The 19,775-nt window shown below is 39.9% G+C and overlaps 1 protein-coding gene across 1 annotated transcript in view; it reads right to left on the bottom strand.

Moving 5' to 3' along the window:
- The window catches only part of DSCAM (DS cell adhesion molecule), a 310,241-nt gene that overhangs the window by 52,069 nt on the left and 238,397 nt on the right, over positions 1 to 19,775 (bottom strand). Inside the window, exons 19-22 of the mRNA XM_041734699.1 lie at positions 9,433 to 9,586; positions 6,847 to 6,964; positions 5,385 to 5,548; positions 3,661 to 3,759 (exon numbers count right to left, since the gene is read on the bottom strand). Coding sequence (XP_041590633.1) covers positions 3,661 to 3,759; positions 5,385 to 5,548; positions 6,847 to 6,964; positions 9,433 to 9,586 — 535 coding nt within the window. The remainder of the gene's footprint in view (positions 1 to 3,660; positions 3,760 to 5,384; positions 5,549 to 6,846; positions 6,965 to 9,432; positions 9,587 to 19,775) is intronic.

Genomic DNA, 19,775 nt, shown 5'->3' with positions numbered 1-19,775 from the left:
AGATATTGGCCCTCAGGGCACACAAGCCTGAATCCTTGGGTATCAGCATGCTCTGAAGCTGATTTATATTTAAGAGAACTAAAGCTCCGGAAAAGGGGTATGTTATCAAGGGGGGTAGGAATCTCCTAGGCCATGATCACCAAGGGAACTGGCTCTAAATCCTGTATCCATCCCAACATTTCCATGGTGACCTGGCTTCTCCTTCATCTGAAAAATCCCTCCAAAAATTCATTTCTGTACATGACCACTACCACCTGTGCTTCCACTAGCATGAACATTAACTGCCCATTTCCTGAGTGTTCACCATGTGCCAAGCACCGTCCTCAGCCCACTAGGTTCGTTACTTCACATAACCCTAGAAGATAGTGATTTTTATCCCCACAGCACAGAGCAAGACACTGAGGTCCAGAGAGGTTAGGTGACCATTTGACGGCCCCCTAAAGTAAGTGAGATTCAAACCCCACCTTCAGAAACTGAAGCCAGCACTCTTGGCCCTTATTTTTTTTTTTTCAGTGTCATTTGTTTTATTTTATTTTTTTTTAATTAATTTTTATTGGTGTTCAATTTACCAACATACAGAAAAACACCCAGTGCTCATCCCGTCAAGTGTCCACCTCAGTGCCCGTCACCCCTTCCCCTCCAACACCCGCCCTCCTCCCCTTCCACCACCCCTAGTTCATTTCCCCGAGTTAGGAGTCTTTATGTTCTGTCTCCCTTCCTGATATTTCCCAACATTTCTTCTCCCTTCCTTTATATTCCCTTTCACCATTATTCATATTCCCCAAATGAATGAGAACATACACTGTTTGTCCCTCTCCGATTGACTTATTTCACTCAGCATAATACCCTCCAGTTCCATCCACGTAGGGCCCTTATGATCATTGAGACATTCCTCCTTGTTATGGCCATCATCCCTGTTACCCCAGTCACTTCCTGGGGGGCAAACAGGTCCTGTTTTCTCCGTCCCTGCCTCCTCCACATTCACACCCAGGCAATCAAGGACCAGCCTGCCTGGCGCATGGTGTCCTCAACACCCCCCCGCCCCCCACCCCTGAGTGGACTGCTATCCTCCAGGCTCCATTTTTGACATGGGCAAAGCACTGCAGAGACTCCCAAGCCCACACAGGCAGCATCAAGTGTTTTGCGGACCTCTCACACGGAGGTCATCTGTCCTTGATTCCTCTTTTGTGGTCAGGGTCCACATCTTCCCTACTCTTTACTCCTTCCCTCCCCTTTGAGCCCCTGCTGCCTTGGGGTCCCTCCTCCTTTCCGAGACTCATTTTCTCTTTGAGCATTCCTGATCTGCACCTCTCAAAGCTCCTACAGCCCCTGACAGATGGGTGACGGATCTGTGTTCTCCATGCTCCCATGTCATCTCCTGGCTTCAACTCCAGCTCTGCCCAAACCACCTCCCTGCTGCTCTGAATGTCATGGGGAAGAACACTTTCCTTCTAATTTCCTCCACCCAAATCACATCTGGGAAGCTCCTCTAACCCTTGGCAATAGGAGACCCCATGCCAACAGCTTTGGCTACCATTGTGTTTCAGGGACAATCAGGGGATTGTCTTTGCTTAGAAACCCTTCATTACTAAAATTGGCTTCACCTTGATGACCTTCTGCTCTGACACTTCCTGTACCACCTCTCCCAGGCTCTCACACTTACAGAACCAAAACTTTATTTCATTTGAGCCTGAAGTCCTAGAGTCCCTCTAACTCTCCCCTCAATGCCCCATTTTTTTTTTCCATAACAATGTTCTCTAACCAGCCTAGAACCTTCGGTAAACCATTTCCACCAGGAGCCTATTTTCACTCACTCCTCTGACTTTGGCCACACTTATTCTTCCAGTCACCGGCTCTGGTAACCTGCGATTCACTTTTTCTTCCAGGTGTCTAGCACTACTTGACAAAGTCATTAAACTGTGAAAACTGTGACCACAATTTGGGTAATTTATATGCAGCTGGGACCTCGCTCCCTGTTGGCAATGACTTTGTTGCTCTATTAATGACTCCCTGTGCATTTCCCACGGTAGCTGTTACAAATCTTCCCCATATTCCTCAAAACTACAAACATAATTTCACTCCAAGTCAGCCAATTATTTAAAAAAATAATCTCACCTTTTTCTCTCCCCCTTCCCAAAAAGGGAACATCCTCCAATTTACTCAGTGAAGTGTTAATAAATATTCAGCAACTGATTGTTAAAAAAAAAAAAAAAAGGTAGAGAGGTGCCTGGGTGGCTTCGTTAGTTAAGTGTCTGCCTTCAGGTCAGGTCATGATCTCAGAGTTCTGGGACTGAGTCCTCCATTGGGCTTCCTGCTCAGAGGGGAGTCTGCTTCTCCTTTTTCCTCTGCTCCTCCTCCCTGCTTTCTCTCTCTCTCCCTCATAAATAAATAAATAAATAAATAAATAAATAAATAAATAAATAAAATCTTAAATAAAACAGAGCCCTGACCAGTAGCATTTCTGATTTTTGGTGTGTGTGACAATCCCCAGCCTGGGTGCAGTCACTGAGTTTAAGGCGGGGAAGAGATAGGACAGTTTGCTCTCATGAGCTGGAAGGAGCTGGCTCCAGCACACTGCTGGCTTCACCCTGAAATGGCTCGCTATTTCTGGTTGTCTATCACCCTCCTCACTCAGAAGAAGGAATGTCCTCTCTCTTTGGAATTCCCTGCCCATGCTCTAGGACCAAGCCCCCATCCCCAACTCTTTTTTTAAAAATTTATTTTATGTTTTTAAAATGCAGTTCAATTTGCCAACATATAGCATAACACCCAGTGCTCATCCTGCCCAGTGCCCCCCTCAGTGTCCATCACCCAGTCACCCTAACCCCCCACCCACTTCCCCTTCCACTACCCCTTGCTCATTTCCCAGAGTTAGGTGTCTCTCATGCTTTGTCACCCTTGCTGATATTTTCACTCATTTTCTCTCCTTTGCCTTTATTTCCTTTCACTAATTTTTATATTCCCCAAATGAATGAGACCATATAATGTGCATCTTTTGTCTGTTCCTCTGGATTCTCTCCTTTTCCTGTGGCCACAGCTTGCTCCAACTCTATGCAGAATTATCATGCTATCTCATTCCTCAGAACAGAATTCCTTTATTCTTTTCTGCTATGGACTACTTTCAAAAGCTTTGTGCAAATGGATCATTTCTCACCTAAACTCTAGGTTCTCCATCTTTTCGTGCTTTAAAAATTATAACAGTAACTGTTATATTTAATTAGTAATTATACAGTTACTGTTATAATTGAATAACCACTATTATAATTATACAGTTACTGTATAATTACACAGTAATTATACAGTTACTGTTATAATTGAATAACCACTCAAATGAGTGGTTGAGTATAGGAGCGAATGAATGATGGAGTGTTGACAACATGGGGAAGAAGAATCTTGGGGGGAGAGGTTACCAAATTCTTTCTTTCCTGCCTTCATTAATCTTCCACTTGGATTGGATGCACAATGGTAATTTTGTGAATGGGATGCCTTGGATGAATGATGGGTTTTGGTAAATACCATAAAAATAGATGCGTGGCTTGCTGTTTAGGTGGTGGGGCCATTAATTATAATTGACACATAACAATTACTTGATGGAGATGTGTCACTTCTCAGCCTGAGGATAGTGACAATCAACTACTGTGGACACCTATTGCTCATTACCTCTGATAGAACTGCCCCCGTTGTCTCCAGGGAGCCACGAGAGCGTGATGGAAGAAGATGTTGTTTTGGACACTGTAAGCCGAGGCTGATCGGGTGGAACTAGATAGGAAACAGTTTTTAGAAAACAAGAATTAGTTTTTCACATCTTTAATCTGCCTTAACAGCCATTTACCAAATCATTTTTAACAGCCATTTATTAAATAAGTGTTTTAGTTTGCCAAAATATGCAATTCACTTCTGTCAAAATGTCTATTTAGTTGAGGTCCTTGGTTAAAGAGACAGAGCAGAGTGAGTCTATTATTTAAGAAAAATTCAACTGCATTTCTCCTTGGATTTATGTCTAACTCATTTCCTCACTGATTCCTTGAATTTCTGAGTCGTTCATCACTGATTGAAATCTTTTTTACGCTTACTAAGGATGTGTGCATTGCTCTGAATTTCAGCCATGATCCAAGGGAAAAAGATAAATGGCATCCACTTAGCTGTTCTGTTCCCAGGGATGCGAAGGGGGAGGAGAGAGTCAGGGAGGGAAGACTGGGTGAGGGAAATTTAAGGGAAGGGGAGTGGGGGAGGGCACAGTGGCTAGTGGGAAAAAGAATAGCAAAAATTTTCACTTTTTAAGCTACTCCCCCAAGATGCAACACATACACACACACACACACCTACACACAGCTCTGAAAATCAAAAGTGTGCCATTGGGTGTCTGCACGTGAACTTGCACACTCATATGAGGTTTTGAAGAATACATACTTCTAACTAATGGGGCTCAATATTATTTTGGATCAGCACTGAGGACAGAAACATTGAAGGATTTCAGAATCAGGTTATCCAAATTGTATAGAAACTTCCCATAAAATGCTCATCTCTTTTTCTCTGAGAAAGGCCCATATATATTAACCCAAAGGTGGGAAAACCTAACCTGTCTGTTAGAGTCACAATATCATGCCAATTTTCTGAAACACAATGGAATTCCCTCGACTCCAATTTACTTGGAATTTGAGGCCAATATTGCATTATTTTTTTAAACAATATGGTTGTTCTCCTCCTCTTCCCTCCCAATACCAATTTTATTTTTACTCTCTGTGATTTATTAATGTGACAACACTGAAGTCCAAAGAAGCATACATACCCTTTGATTTTTCTACTAATAAAATATGGGTATGCACCCAAACAATGGCCATTTGGGATTTTAGGTACGATTTTAATTTAATTATCTTGAATTTGTCACGTGCTTTTTGTGTTTGATATCAAGAAAAAAACACATATGCTGTATTAAAGATTCAACTAATTGTTATAGCAATATGCTTAGATTTTCATCTGATGACCTCTTAATGTACATTACATATAAAAGTTTAGTTACTCAGCAGATAACAGACTTCAATTCAGACTAATTTTTTGTGTGTGTGTGTTTTCTGGGTTCTACTGACACATATGTAGACTAAACCGTGCAATTAGCGGAAATTATCAAGGACTTAGCGATGCACACATAAAGAAAAAAAGGGAGTAGGCTCTCTATACACAAAAATATGAATAGTGGTATCTTTGGGATTATGAATGTTTTTTGATTTGCTGCATTACATTTTCTGAAATGAACATTTTTTTTGTAATATGAAAATAGCAATTAGCTCTTTAGAAAGGCTGATTTTTAAATTTGTTCAATTTTACTCTTTGCATATAGGCATGCATATAAAAATATCATTAAGAAGAGTCCCCAATTATTGTACCTTGTACTTGTAAATTTAAAATAATTTCATCTGATCCCCAGTTGTTATTGGCAATGCAGCTATAATAGCCAGAATCTTCCGCCTTCACTGTACGGATAATGAAGCTCCCGTTGCTGAAGATGCTCCTCCGCCCATCAATCGTTACTAGGCTGGGTGTCCCGTTACTACCTCACAGGAAGAAAAGGGCACAGATTAAAGAAATTACAATCCAAATTAGCTGAGGCTGGGGAAAAGCATAAAGACTCTCTCTGAGGTAAACAACATATTTGAAACTAAATTGTGATTACATGACAAAAACAATCAAATAGCTGAATTTCATTCATTGTAAAACACGCCATGTGGAGGGTAGATTTGTGCCAGGGGCTTGGATTCTGGCTCTCACATATGGCAATGTTCGTCACACGCTGAATGGGCCTCTCCCTCCTCCACCATATAGGCACCAGCCACTCCCTCTTGGGAATTCCTTCTGGGACAGAAGTGCCATTTTGACACAATCACATAGGGACAACTAAATATGGGAGTCTCCTGTGGACTTGCTTAGATCTACAGTTGTTAATGATTTTGACCCCATGAACCATGGTCTCTCAAGAGGGTGATGAGTTGATCCTAGAATAAAGAGTTCCCTTGCCATTGTAACTGCAGCCATGGTGGCAACTGTCCAGCCATCCCCACATTAGGCAGGATGCCTGACCTTGGGAGCTTATTTATTTCTTTGGACAAACTGATTTTAAAAGAGGAGAAAAGTGGTCCCTGGACCAAGACTGTTATTTCGATAGTTTATGTCCTTTAAGGGCTTTTGTTTAAAATAGGCACTCCTCTGAATCCATTTTATATCAAATCTCCATGCTCATTAGTGAATTGTCAGCCCTTAATTTATATCCTAATTTCTTCCTCTGAACATAGAGAAAGCATTTAGAAAAGTTATAGGACAGAATACATCTCACCCACTTTCTGCCTCCTATCTTGGCTGTGATTATTCTAATAATTACTATTGAGTATGGAAAACCAGATGTTATGTTAGCAAAGTCCTAATGCATTCCATTTCTTGAAGTTATTTCTCAGAGCATTTGAGGTAGGGTTGGTTGAACTGTTATCTTAGAAGGAGAAAGATAGTTGTCAGGTCTCAGGTGACATTGGGCTTGTTTATCTCAGTTATATGGGAAATTCACATGATAAAGTACAGAGATGATTGGATTGGTCACACTATTTTCCTTGCAAGTGTTCAGTTGAACGTAAAGGCTCTGAATTTATGGAAGATTGACACAAAATGCCAGACCCTTTTAGTGCTAAAGTCAAGATCCTATTCCATGTCCACACCTCCTCTCCCATCTCCGAAGATTTGGTGTTTCCTGGAATTTTCATGAGTGTCAATGAATAGAAAATTAGACCACTAGACCCAACTTGGTATGTCTGATGTAATCTCTAGAGTTTCACTAAAGGCATACATTAGGTTACTGGTTACCTGTCTTTCATCCACTTTACTGCAGGAGAAGGGTCCCCAACAGCTTTACAAGGCAAGGCGATATCCTTCATCCATGGAGTAGTCACTGTGCCACTGAAGGTCAGGATTCGTGCAGGAGCTGGGGCACCAAACACAGCAGAAAACCAATTATGCCACAGCCTCATCTATACAAAAGCCAAAAATGACCTTCCCCCATATAACAACACTCCCAAAAAGGGTGAATGCTGCATAGCCAAATAATGATATATGTAAAAGAGATTCTTTTGTTAAGAACATACAAATAGCTGAAAATTTCTATTGTGGCATTTCCCCCTCTTTTGACTAAACTTGAGGAGCCCAAATTAAATATTTGGGTCTTCATAAGCCTAGCAGCCCCAAGCTGTGTTTTCTATGAGCCCAATTATTTGTCAGAGCACTTTATTAAGCAATTTATCTTAACACCAAAAATCACACATTAAAATATACTTTTAATATCTGAGAGAATAGACAACACAAAGTATAAAGCCCCAAAAGATGGAGAAGTAAAACTGGAACAGCTTCTATTTATCAATTTTGTGGAACTTTCCTGACTTTATTGAATTAACTTGATCTTCAGCACAAATGTTAAGAAAAAATGAATGTTTTCCGAGCAGCTTCTTCTGAAGCAACTGTTTGCTTGGGATAGTGATTCAGATGCTCCAACAGGAGCATTGGCCTGAGACATGTGACATCAGCACAGACCCAAAGTAGCAGGAGCAGAGAGGAAAAAGCCCAGGTGGACCTTTGTCAGCAGGGGCCTCCTTGAAGGCTGAGAGGCCTGGAACTGACAGGTTCTTAGCGCTACCTTCTTAAGGGAGACATAAAAGCTGACACCAAGACACAAGTCCTCCAGAGGCAAAGCAATGTGCCCCACCTTTGTCATACATTGGGATACTGTCTTCTGGGACACTCCCTCTGGAAGCGTAGCCAGGCCAGATGCAGTCATAGACATCACATTCCAAGACTGCAGTTTTACCTCTAAGAGATCTTGATAACATGCTTATTAATGTGATAATTAAGAAAAGGTCAGAATACAATAGTGAAGGGGAAAAAGAGAATGCGGTCACACTTTTAAACACAATTGCAGATAAAAAGTAAATATGTTGTTGGCAAGGAAAATAAATTCATGGCTCTTTTTTTGTTTATTGGACTCTTTGATCATGACAGCCAGCCACCCCGAACACACACTCTCACATTTAGAAAGCAGTGATTATCAGTGAGCATAAGGATTGTATCATGGGATCAAAGCAAACCAGCAACATGTGCTTCTCCCTCCCCAGAGCAAGCTGATGCTCTGCAGAACTACTCATGGACTTGACTCTATTTCCCAGGTGGGTTCTTCCCAGATGGGTATCTGGGTGCTGACCCCTCTCCATATCTGACTCCTGCTGGAGGTCTCTTGAGAAAAATGACTTTCCCAACTGCCTGCCTGACACTGAACACACAGAAGTAGAGACGAGGTAAAGCTATTGCCTAATTCTGCATCTCATGTTGCTGGTTTGCTTTGATCCCATGATACAATCCTTATGCTCATTGATAATCCCTGCTTTCTAAATGTGAGAGTGTGTGTTCGGGGTGGCTGGATATCATAATCAAAGAGTCCCAATAAACAAACAAAAATCCATGAATGTGTTTTCCTTGCCAACAACATATTTACTTTTTATCTGCAATTTTGTTAAAAAAAATGTGACAGCATTCTCTTTTCTCCCCTCACTATTGTATTCTGACCTTTTTGTAATTATCACATTAATAAGCATGTTATCAAGATCTCTTAGAGGTAAAATTGCAATCTTGGAATGTTCTCTTTTCTCTTTTAGGCACCTAGCAGCCTTGTTAGTAACAAATTGCCAATGTGGTGTATTCCAAAATCAGGAGGCATCTCCTGCTGGCCTGGAATTATGATGTTAATACATTTACTAGTGAAAACTGGTAATTTAGTGGTACCCTAAACACTGGGTGGTAGCAATTAACAGAAGTAGAATAAGAATATTCTGTGCCTATATGTGCTTTTTAGGACCAGTATAACATCTCAGTGTGCTGATTCTACATTAATTTTTGGGAACTTTTATTCTTTGGTGACTTTGACTTCCCACTGTTAATTAAGGTCTTTTTTTATAGCATTCCATCAATGGAAGAAGAGCCAAAGATTTTCTTATATTCATAAATTTCCAAATTCCATAGGCCCTAAAATAAGCATTTCTCTTTAAGAAGTATGATGCTTGCTTTTGATGAAAGTAGAACTTCCTTGGGAAGTTGGTATGTAGTGATTTTCACCCACCCAAGGGGTGAGTGGAGGTTTTTTTCCCTCAGTTTCCTTAAGACACTTTGAGTTGTAAAGCCACTCACTCTCAGTGCCATGTTCACTTCTAGAAGGATTCTTTTCTGATTTGCATAAAAGCCCAGTGCTAACTAGCAGCAACCTTATTTCTTAAGCTGAAATGTGATAACACGTGATGTTCTGATTTTCTAGAGATTTTTAGGGCATTGTAAGCTTTATTTCTGGTAGAATAGGGATTTAAACACAATCCAATTAGAGTGGGAAATGAGGTCTTTACTACAGTGGCACACCTTTAGCTAATGGCTCCACCATGATGATTTCACTGCTGTTGCCTCTCCCAGCCGAAGTCACAGCTACCACCCAGACGCTGTACTGACGGTTCCGACTCAGGTTGGGAATTCTGTAGGAAAATGAGTCAGGAGAGGCTTCAAACTCGCTGATCACCTGTGAGAGGAGACATAAATGTTCCCACATTCAAGGAGGTAAATGGCACACATGGATTTCCTAAAGGCACAGTTATTAACATATTATCTACCATAAGAAACAAAAGACACAGCTAATCTTTTTCCAAAATGCAGGAATATATCGATATCGATATCGACATCTCATATATAGAGATGTCATATGTAGAGAGTTTATATTTCTCTGTGCAGCTGCTTTGACAGCTACCATGAAGTAGCTTAACCTTTTTAATTATGGGCCATGGTACATCTGTTTTCTGTTGAAATAGAGTCACAAAAACAAATTTACCCTCCTACCCAAAATGACCTAAGAACACACAGAGTAAATGAAACCACAGTCTCAAAGGCATTGTACATCAGGTTATGAAGTACAAGGCCTTCTGAAATATGGGAGACAAATGAAATAAGCTTATTATTGCAGGGCTTTTACATTTTTTTGTGAGAGTCTCCCAGCCCTGGCACAGAGAGGGAGCCCAGGAGGAGGCCAGCAGCTTCCCTGAGTTGAGGATTCACACCTGAGAGACTGGGAAGAAGCTGGAGCTCATAGGACAGAGTTGAGAATTCACACCCGAGAGACTGGAAAGAAGCTGGAGCTCGTAGGACAGAGCTACACACAGAGAGAATTCTGGGGATCTGAAGAGCATCTCACATGGGTATTTAGCCAAGCAGATCTGTGCACGCATGGTGGGAAGCTAACAGAAACTAGAGAAAGAACTAACTGAATGGATAGGAAGTCAGAGTGCCCAACATTTACACAGGGCTGGGGATAGTGCCTGTCCTACCAACCAGACTGGAAGACCTCAAGATTCATGGAGCATTGGATACAGTACATCAGGGTCTTACCTTGGTGGTGGGGAATAATTAGGCCTAGATTGAACACCACAGTGGTATTGCCTAACAAATATTAAAAGCAAAATTCATATAGATGAAATTTTCACTAAGTAACTGCACCCCAGAACAGAAGTCAGAATATTTACAGGAATAAAAATATCCAGTACTCAATAAGGTAAAGTTCATAATGTTCTACATCCAATAAAAATTTCCCAGATAAGAACAACCCAAATATCCATCAACTGGTGAATGGATAAACAAAATGTGTTGTATCCATACCAGAGAGTATTATTCAATAGAAAGAAATGAAATATAATACATGTTTAACTTGGATGAATCTTGAAAGTATTATACTAAGTGAAAGAAGCCAATTATAAAAGATTACATACTTATTCCCTTTTCATGAAATTTCCAGAATAGGCAAATCCAGAGTCAGAAAGTAGACTAGTGTTTCCAGGGGCAGGGTAGGGTTGGGACAGAATGGATAATGACTGTAATGGGGTATAAGGATTTTTTGGGTGATGATGATGAATGTTCTAAAATTAGATAATGGTGGTGGTTGTGTAACTCTATGAATATACTAAAAGCCATTGAATTGCACACATTAAAAGCATGAATTTTATTGTATGTAAATTAAACTTCAAAAAAAACTTTTAGAAAAAAAATTTTCAAGAATGCAAAAAAAAAAAGCCCAGAGAAGCATTTCTTTCATAAAGAAAATATAATTCAATCCATCCTATTTGACCTATAATTGACACAGATATTAAATTTAGCAGAAATGGGCATTGTAATAGTTATTATAATTGTTTTATACCTGTTTATAACTATAGATCTTCAAGAATTTAAATAGATACATGAATGATATAAAAAGACCCAAGTCAAACTTGAGGTGAAATTACAATATGTGAAATGAAATATACACTGGATTAGATTAATAGTAGACTAGATTTTCAGAAATAAAAGGTCAGTGAGGGCAGCCCAGGTGGCCAGTGGTTTAGCGCTGCCTTCCAGTCCAGGGCGTGATCCTGGAGACCCGGGATCGAGTCCCATGTTGGGCTCCCTGCATGGAGCCTGCTTCTCCCTCTGCCTGTGTCTCTGCCTTTCTCTCTCTGTGTGTCTCTCATGAATAAATAAATAAATAAATAAATAAATAAATAAATAAATAAATCTTTAAAATATAAATAAAGGATCAGTGAACTTGAAGATATATTAATAAATGAATCACAGGGAGAAAAGAGAGTACAAAATTTAACAAAGCTTTAGTGAGCTAAAGGACAACATGGAGCAGCCTTGTACACATGTAATTAGAATTGCTAAAAGAGGGAAAGGGGGCACAATAGAGAAATGTTTGATGAAATAGTGGCTGAAATTTTTCCAAATTTGATGAAAACTATAAACACAGAGAGCCAAGAATCTTAATGAATTTGAGCCACAAAAATATGAAGAAAACCATACTAAAGCATATCATAATCAAATTGCTCAAAACCAGTGATAGAAAATCTTAAAAGTAGTCAGAGAAAGGACATGTTATACGTGGAGAAACAAAAGAAAGGATGTTAGCAGACTTCTTGTTAAAAACAATCCAAATGCTAATGGATGTTTCACCATAATTTGTACACTGAAACCTAATCCCCAAGGTGATAGTATTAGGAGGTGGGGCCTTTGGGAGGTGATTAGGTCATGGAATTAGTGTTCTTATAAAAGAGACCCCACCCTTCCACCATGTGAGGACACAATGAGAAATCTGCAGCCCAGAAGAGGTCTCTCACCATAACCCCACCATGATGGCACCAATGTCTCAGATATCCAGCATCTAGAACTGTGAGAAATACATCTCTGTTATTTATGAGCTACTGAATCTATGGTACTTTTGTTATTGCAGCCTAAGCTAAGATACCAAGTTAGAAGAGAGTACAACAGCATTTTTAAAGCATTGAAAGAAAAAAAGGTCAACCTAGATTTCTACACTCAACAAACAAATATTTCAAAACTAAGAAATAAAGACTTTTTCAAAATATAAACAGCTGAAAGAATTAATCAGCAGAGCCACATGTGCTATAAGAAATGTTAAGGAAAGTCCTTCAGTCAGAAGGGAAATGATACCAGATAGAAATATAAGCGTCCATAGAGGGATGTAAAGTACCAGAATTGGTAACTACATAGGTAAATATATGGTTTTTTCTTCTTATCTAAATCCCATCAAATTATTCCATTGATAATCAAAAGATAATGACTTAGTGTGAGATTTGTAACATGTAAAAGTATGTTACGAAAGTATAAAATGTATGACAATAATTGCACAAATATTGAGAAGGGAAAAAAAACAGGCATACTATTATAAGGTCCTTATACTATATGCACAGTAAAAAATATCACTAGAAAAAGTGGAAAGTGGTAAGTTAGATATATATGCTCTTAATCCTAAAGAAATCACTGAAATTACAAAATAAGGAGTAAAATGAATCTAATGGGTCAGCCAAACAAATAAAATGGAATTATTGGGAAAAAATGTTCAATTAATCCAAAAGAGGCAAAAAAAAAAAAATAGAAAGGAAACAAATAGGACAATAAAAAACCAAGTAGCAAGATTACAGATTTAAACCTGTATCAATATATCAGTAACTATAATAGTGTAAATGACCTAAAATCCTCATTAACAGCATAAATTGTAAGAATGAATATAAAAGCAATACACAGCTATATGCTGCCTATTATAAATCTTTTTCAAATATAAAAATACAAGTAGGTTAGAAATAAAAGGACAGAAAAGCTATCCCACACTAATATTAATCACAAGGAAGCTCGAGTGGCTATATTCACATCAGACAAAATAGATTTTTGAGGAAAGAATATTGTCAGTGATAAATAAGGTAATTTCATAATGATAAAAGATCAATTCATTGTGAGGACATAACATTCCTAAACATTTATGAGCTTAGTAACAAAACTCCTAAATACATGAAGCAAGAACTGTGGAACTTCAGGAGATGTAGATTCAGACAGGTCACACCTCTTAAGGAAGCCATATGATATAGGTAGGCTGGTATCAGATACATTTTACAAATGAGGAGTATTATGGGTTGAATATTTGTTCCCCAAAACTTCATATGTTGAAGTACTAACCTCTAGTGTAATGGTATTTGGAAGTGGAGTCTTTAGGGGATTAGATTAGGTCATGAGGGTAGGGCTCTCATGATAGAATTAATGCCATTTCTTATCAAGAAAAAAAAAAAAAAGGAAGAGACACAAGAGCTTTCCCTCTCTACCATGTGAAGACACAGCAAGAAGGTGGCCATATGTAAGCCAGGAAGACAACAGACACTGGATCTATTGGACCTTGATCTTGTACTTCCGGCCTTCTGAGCTGTGAGAAATAAGTGTCAATTATTTAAGCCAACCAGTGTGGTATTTCATTACAGCAACCAGAGCAGACAAATACAAAACTTAGTACTGAGAAGTAGGGTGTTGCTGTAACAAGCACCAAACATGTGGAAGTGGCTTTGAACTGGGTAGAGGTAGGAAGAGTTTTGAAGTTGATCCCAAAAACGTTGAGATCCCATGAAAGAACTGTTACAGGTGATTCTGATGAGGGCTCAGGAAGTAGGGGAGAGCTGGAGGGAAAGCCTCCCTCTCCTGAAGAAAACATATAAATGACTACTCATAGAATGTCACTAGAAATATAGGTGGTAAGAGCCATTTTAGTGAGGCCTCAGATGGAAATTGGGAACATGGCATTGGATAATGGGAAAAGGCAATTCATGCCAGAAGGTGGCAAAGAGCTTGCTTGAACTGTCTTTATGTTCTAGCGTTTTGTGGAAAGTAGAATATGCAAGTGATGAAATTGAACATTTTAGCTAAGATTTCTAAGTGAAGTGTAAGAGTGGCACTGTGGTTCCTCCTGACTGCCTACGGTAAAATGCAAAAAGAGAGAAGTAAATTGAAGAAGGAATCGTTAAACAAAGAGAAACCAGAACTTGAAGATTTGGGAAATTCTCAGCCCGTCCATTGCAAAAACAGGAGAAAGTGTGATCCGGATGAAAACATTAAGGCTGTGGCCCTGCAGTCATGTGGTAAGGAGATTGGCACAGGTGTGAGCCATGAACTGAATCAGCCACACCAGCAGGAGCATTGCCAGTTTGCACTGAAGGACACTGAGATGGGATAGAGTTGAATGGGGTTCTCCGGGTCCTTAGATTCTATAGGACAGGATGACCGAGCTATTTGGCCCTGAACTCGTGCTGTTCTTCAAGAAAAGGGATGAATGGCTCTGAAGGATATTGAGATCATCAGGGTCACCACCACCAGGGTTTCAACAGGTCAGACAGCCTCCACTTGAAGCCCTGAGGGTAGGACCTCCGGAAGCTGAGTCATGGAGACCCCTGCTTGGTAGAGCCCTGGGGATTCTACTCTGTCCTTCAGAGTTGCAAAATGGACAAAGCCTCTGTAGAGAGCTGTGGGGTGGGCTGACTCAGTAGTCTGGAATACACTGCAATCCCGAGAGGTCTTGAGGGCAGAGCATTGAACCAAAGAGGATTATTCCTGTGCCTTAAGATCCAGTGGGATTTGTCTTGCTACGTTTTGGATTTACATGGGAGCCATCAATCCTTCCTTCTTTTCTATTTCTTCCCTTTGGAATGGAAATGTCTCTCCTATGTGCGTCCCACCCTTGTATTTTGGAAACATAACTTTTGTGGGTTCACAGCTGGAGAGGATTTTGCCTCTGGATGAATGTACCTGGAGTCTCACCCATACCTAATTCAGCTGGTACATAGATAAGACTTCGGGCTTTGGAGTAGCTGGTGCAATAAGTTAACACTTATGGGGCTATTGGGATGGAGTGAATGTATTTTGCACTTCAGAAGAAAATGGATCTTGTGGGGACAGAATGGACTGAATGTCTGTGCCCCCCCCCCCAAATGAATGCATATGTTGGAATCCTAACCTCTAATGTGATGACGTTAGGAGGTAATTGGGTCATGAGGGTGGAGCCCTTATGAATGGGATTTGTGCCCTTATAAGGGGATGAAAAGACCGGAAGTCTCTCTCTCTCTCTCTCTCTCTGCCATATGAGGATACAATGAAAATCCAGGAAAAGGGTCCCCACCAGCCACTGGGTCTGAGGATGCCTTGATCTTGGACCTCCTAATTTCCTGAACTATTAGAAATAAAGATCTGTTGTTTAAGCCACCCAGTGTGGTATTTTGTTATACAAGTGGACCCACACAAGGAAACTAAGGTATAGACTATGTGACTCACTGGGGTCAGAGTGGCAGGCAGGTGAGTAGAGGCTCAAGCTCGGTGCCTCTGGTTGGAGTCCAGCACTGCTCCCTCACACTTCATGCTGCCAGTTACAAGCAACCAAATGCACAAAAGGCTTACTTTTACCCTTCCAAGCTGTTAAATAAACCTTGTGTAGGTCAGTAGGCTGCATGGGCTGCAACGCCAGCTCTACAATTAATCAGGGGGTGCAAATGTAAACTATATCCCTTTGTTGTCACAGATTCCATACTCCCTAAATAAAAAATAAAATCAGAAAATTTCCCATTGTCAAATATCCAACTTCTGTATACACAGTGTCAGATGATTAAAGGGAGACCATAGGGCCCTTGCACAGATTCCCCAGGTGTGCATTTATGCTTTAGAGTTCATGAGCTCTTGTCACCGTACTGCCCCTTTGCCACCTCCACCCTCACTCATACCAGTCCTGTCTTGTGTTCAGAAAATCATGGGAAAATCTAATCCTTCTAGAATTTCAGAGGGAATTTGGCTTGCTGCCTAGCAATCTGAGGAGACAATCCCAAGACTGTGTATATTTGTATTCTGTAATGTTCCAAGGCTGTGTTGTTGCCAAATTAATTTTACAAAGCTTAATGATGTGCAAATTATAACAATTGCTCCTATTGAACATTAAGCATCAACAGAGCATTAAAATATATTTACAAACTAAGGATTTTCTGTGAAGAGTACATAGCTTTTTGTTAAAACTTAATAAGCATCCTGTCTATGAGGTACAATTGGTCTTTGACTACCTCCAAAATAAGCATTTTATGTAATTTTTACCTGCCACCCAAGGCATGGCTAAAATCAATGATAAAAATATAATTTCTTCTGCAGCAACATTTGTTTCACTGTTTATATACAAGATCAACCAAAAGCCAAAGGAAAAAGGTTTGTTTATAGAAACTTATTCTTTTTGGAATGACATTTCTCTATAGATTAGGATGAGAAATAATAGTCAAGCTGTCTAGGGGTTCCTGTTGGTTATTTGGGAAATTTAGTTGCCCTGGTGTTATCACCCTCTGATGCCACTCTAGTCCCCTGATGACTGCCATAATTAGGCACCACTTTTTGGCTCTTGGAAGTGTAATCAGAAGGTTGCCAACCAAACAACTTAAACAATAGAAGAGTTTATTTGTTCTCTTCATAATATATGTTACTGGATATTAAATGTGACTTTTTTGTCTTAAAGTTTTGGCAATGGGTTTAATAAGTGAGAATAGTCCCAATGATGCTGGTACCTTCCTTCCTAATAAAAAATGTGAGACCACCTATGCAGGGCTTTCTGATGTTTTGTCCATCATCCATCTCTGGGCCCCATAAGAGGCTAAGTCAGGAATAGGATATTCTTGTTGAGAGCAGTCTGTGTGCATTTCCACATAGGGATGCCAGGGAGTTCTGAGCTCCAAGAAAACCACTGGAAGAGCCTGAAGTCTGGAAGAACATAGTGAGTCATAGAGTTGGTGAGGAAGCCAAAGGCTCTGCAGAGTGGCAAAGGCTAGCCCTCCTCCCAGCAGGAGAGCAGGCTGTGTTGGGGCTGGCTGTCACTTCTAGCGTGGTAGGTTAGGAAAGCTTACACGTAGGTGCTACAGAGGAGGGCATGATTGGATGTCTCCAGAGGTGTGAGATGCCTCCTACAGAGGCGTGTACTGTGAATCCCATAATCACTTACCCATAGATGGTGCCTAATTCAAACATTATTAACAAGTTCAAGAGGTGGAAATGGTAAGAGAAAAAGAGATAAATGGGAAAAAAGATAATCAGAAGTTCATGCGAGGTAGTGAAGCAAATCCATTTCTTTAAAGCCTTCCCCTTAATGCTCAGCCAAAAATGCTTGTTCTCAGAAAGAGGATGAATATTGCTTCCTTATGAAACATTTTCCTCAATATTTTATATGAGCTACAATAACTGACTATATTTACTTTTCATCAATTGTCAATTGCCTTTTTATTGGATACCAGATTCTCCAATACAATGATCTAATCCTGTTTGAGCTGACTTGCTAATTTCTATGTGCACCCTATTATGTGTCACTCCCCCCCAAACCCTGGTCAGTGAGAAGGGATCGATTTTATTTCCAGGTTTCTCCTGATACTTCAGCTGCACTGGCGCATCAGAGTCTCAGAAACGTTGAGAATATGTAGAAAAGAACAGGAAAATTCCTCCTTAAAGGGCAGCAAGACAGAAAATGATAGCCTGAGGAAAAACACACTCCAAATGTGGTTTCCTAGGATGAATGAATCCTAGGGAAAGTGGCAAAAGGAGACATTGGTAAGGAGGAGAGAGAGACACTTTTCTCAATATTTAAATATTTAAATCTCTAAATATTTAATTTTCTGCGGGCAGATCTATAACTCTGTCGTCTCATCTTCAAAGTTAAGACAGGGATATTAGCCACTCAAGAAGATTTGATTATGCCTACGACGTGAATTAATCTTGAATGGATGGCTATAACTAGGCTGATAAGGGATGGCCAGAGGAAGAGGGCACGTGGGGACAGCCATATAATCTCATTGGACTACAGATTTCTCTTTTGGGTCTTGCAAAGAAAATGTATGCGAGGGCTCTTAGCACCATGCCTGTAATGAGAAACAGTCATAAATAGTTGCTGTGTTTGAATTCATAGGCATTTACTGAGTTCCAGTCCAGTGCGTAGACCATAAGGTAAGGTCCTGCCCCCAAGGGAACAAGAAATGATCATAGCTTGGCAAACAGAGGATTAATTAAATGAGGCAGAGTAAAATTCTGACAAGTTCTGCTAAAATCTAGAAATAAAAATCATTTGAATTCCGTTTCTAAAACGACTCCAGTTGTAGTTGAGGACATGATTAATATTTACAAAATGCCTAGGAAAATAAATAAAGACTTCATGTATTTCATTTAAAAAATACTTATAGCAAGTTTCTTTTATAAAACTTCAGACATGTTGGCTTCCTGAAAATTGTACCAAGAGTAGAAAATACAGCTCATGATATAAGCCCTGCAATACTCAGACCAGAGAGCTCACATTCACCTCTTCCGCCTTTCTTACTAGTGCTTTAGGTCTGGTGGGTGGCATCATGGATTTCTTAGGAAGTCAACAGTATACTCCTCAAAAGAATGTAGAGGTTGCTGGAAGGTTGGCTTTCTCTTGGTGCTTCAGTGTCACCCCCAAAAAGCCTGAGAACAGGGTCTGCTAGATCTACTTTCCCCACGTAACTATTTTTCCTTGTGGTTTTGATGCAATCATCTTCCTTTCATGTTAAGATGCTTTGTAAGAGTAAATAAGATAAAATTAATCACAATGAATTACCTTCAATGCTCTTTAATGATTTCTATAAAACTGGATTTTCCCCATTATTTTCTGGATTCATTTCCAAACCCTCATCCTATGGGTGACTTGCAAAGCCTTGTAGCCTTCTCTCAGCCCCTCCCCGTTGGGTGCCACATCTGCCCTTGGTTTACAGTCCTGATCTTTATCCCCCTTTGGATTACGGTCTTGCATGTCCTTACCACCTCTCCCATGCTGGATGGAGTTCAGGCTCTCTAAGGGCCTCCCTCTCTGATTCCCCCAGGGATCTTAGGTCCCAGCATTACAGAGTCAGGACCCAATCGCCACTAACCAGAACACCTGTTGCATTAAGTTGACTAATGACCTAGAAATTATTTGAATACAATCGAGAATAACTATGTAGAGAATGACTATGGATTCACAGGCTGCTCAGATCAAATTATTCAGTGTATCTCATGGTTATAAAAAGAATTCCACTTAAAAAATTTCAATTAACTTTTTAATGAAAAACTAATTCTGTTAAAGAGGTATCATGCTTTAAAAAGCTCTAATATCTAATTATTTAAAAAAAAAAGACTCGAATGTTCTGATTTTATAGATAGCATGTTCACAGCAGTGATTTAAAAAACCTCCCCCAGAGCAGAATAAGCAAAATAGGCAGCTCTTTTAATTATGGGATAACGACACTTTGAGGACATATAAAACCTTTCTGTTTAGTGGCAGAGAAATGACCTGGATTACGTTAAGAATAAGGAGTTAGCTGGATCAATTTAAGATTTGTCTTTGTTCTTTA

The sequence above is a fragment of the Vulpes lagopus genome, chromosome 20 (assembly GCF_018345385.1).
Source record: "Vulpes lagopus strain Blue_001 chromosome 20, ASM1834538v1, whole genome shotgun sequence".
Lineage (NCBI taxonomy): Eukaryota > Metazoa > Chordata > Mammalia > Carnivora > Canidae > Vulpes > Vulpes lagopus.
This window is presented reverse-complemented; position numbering and strand designations above follow the sequence as displayed.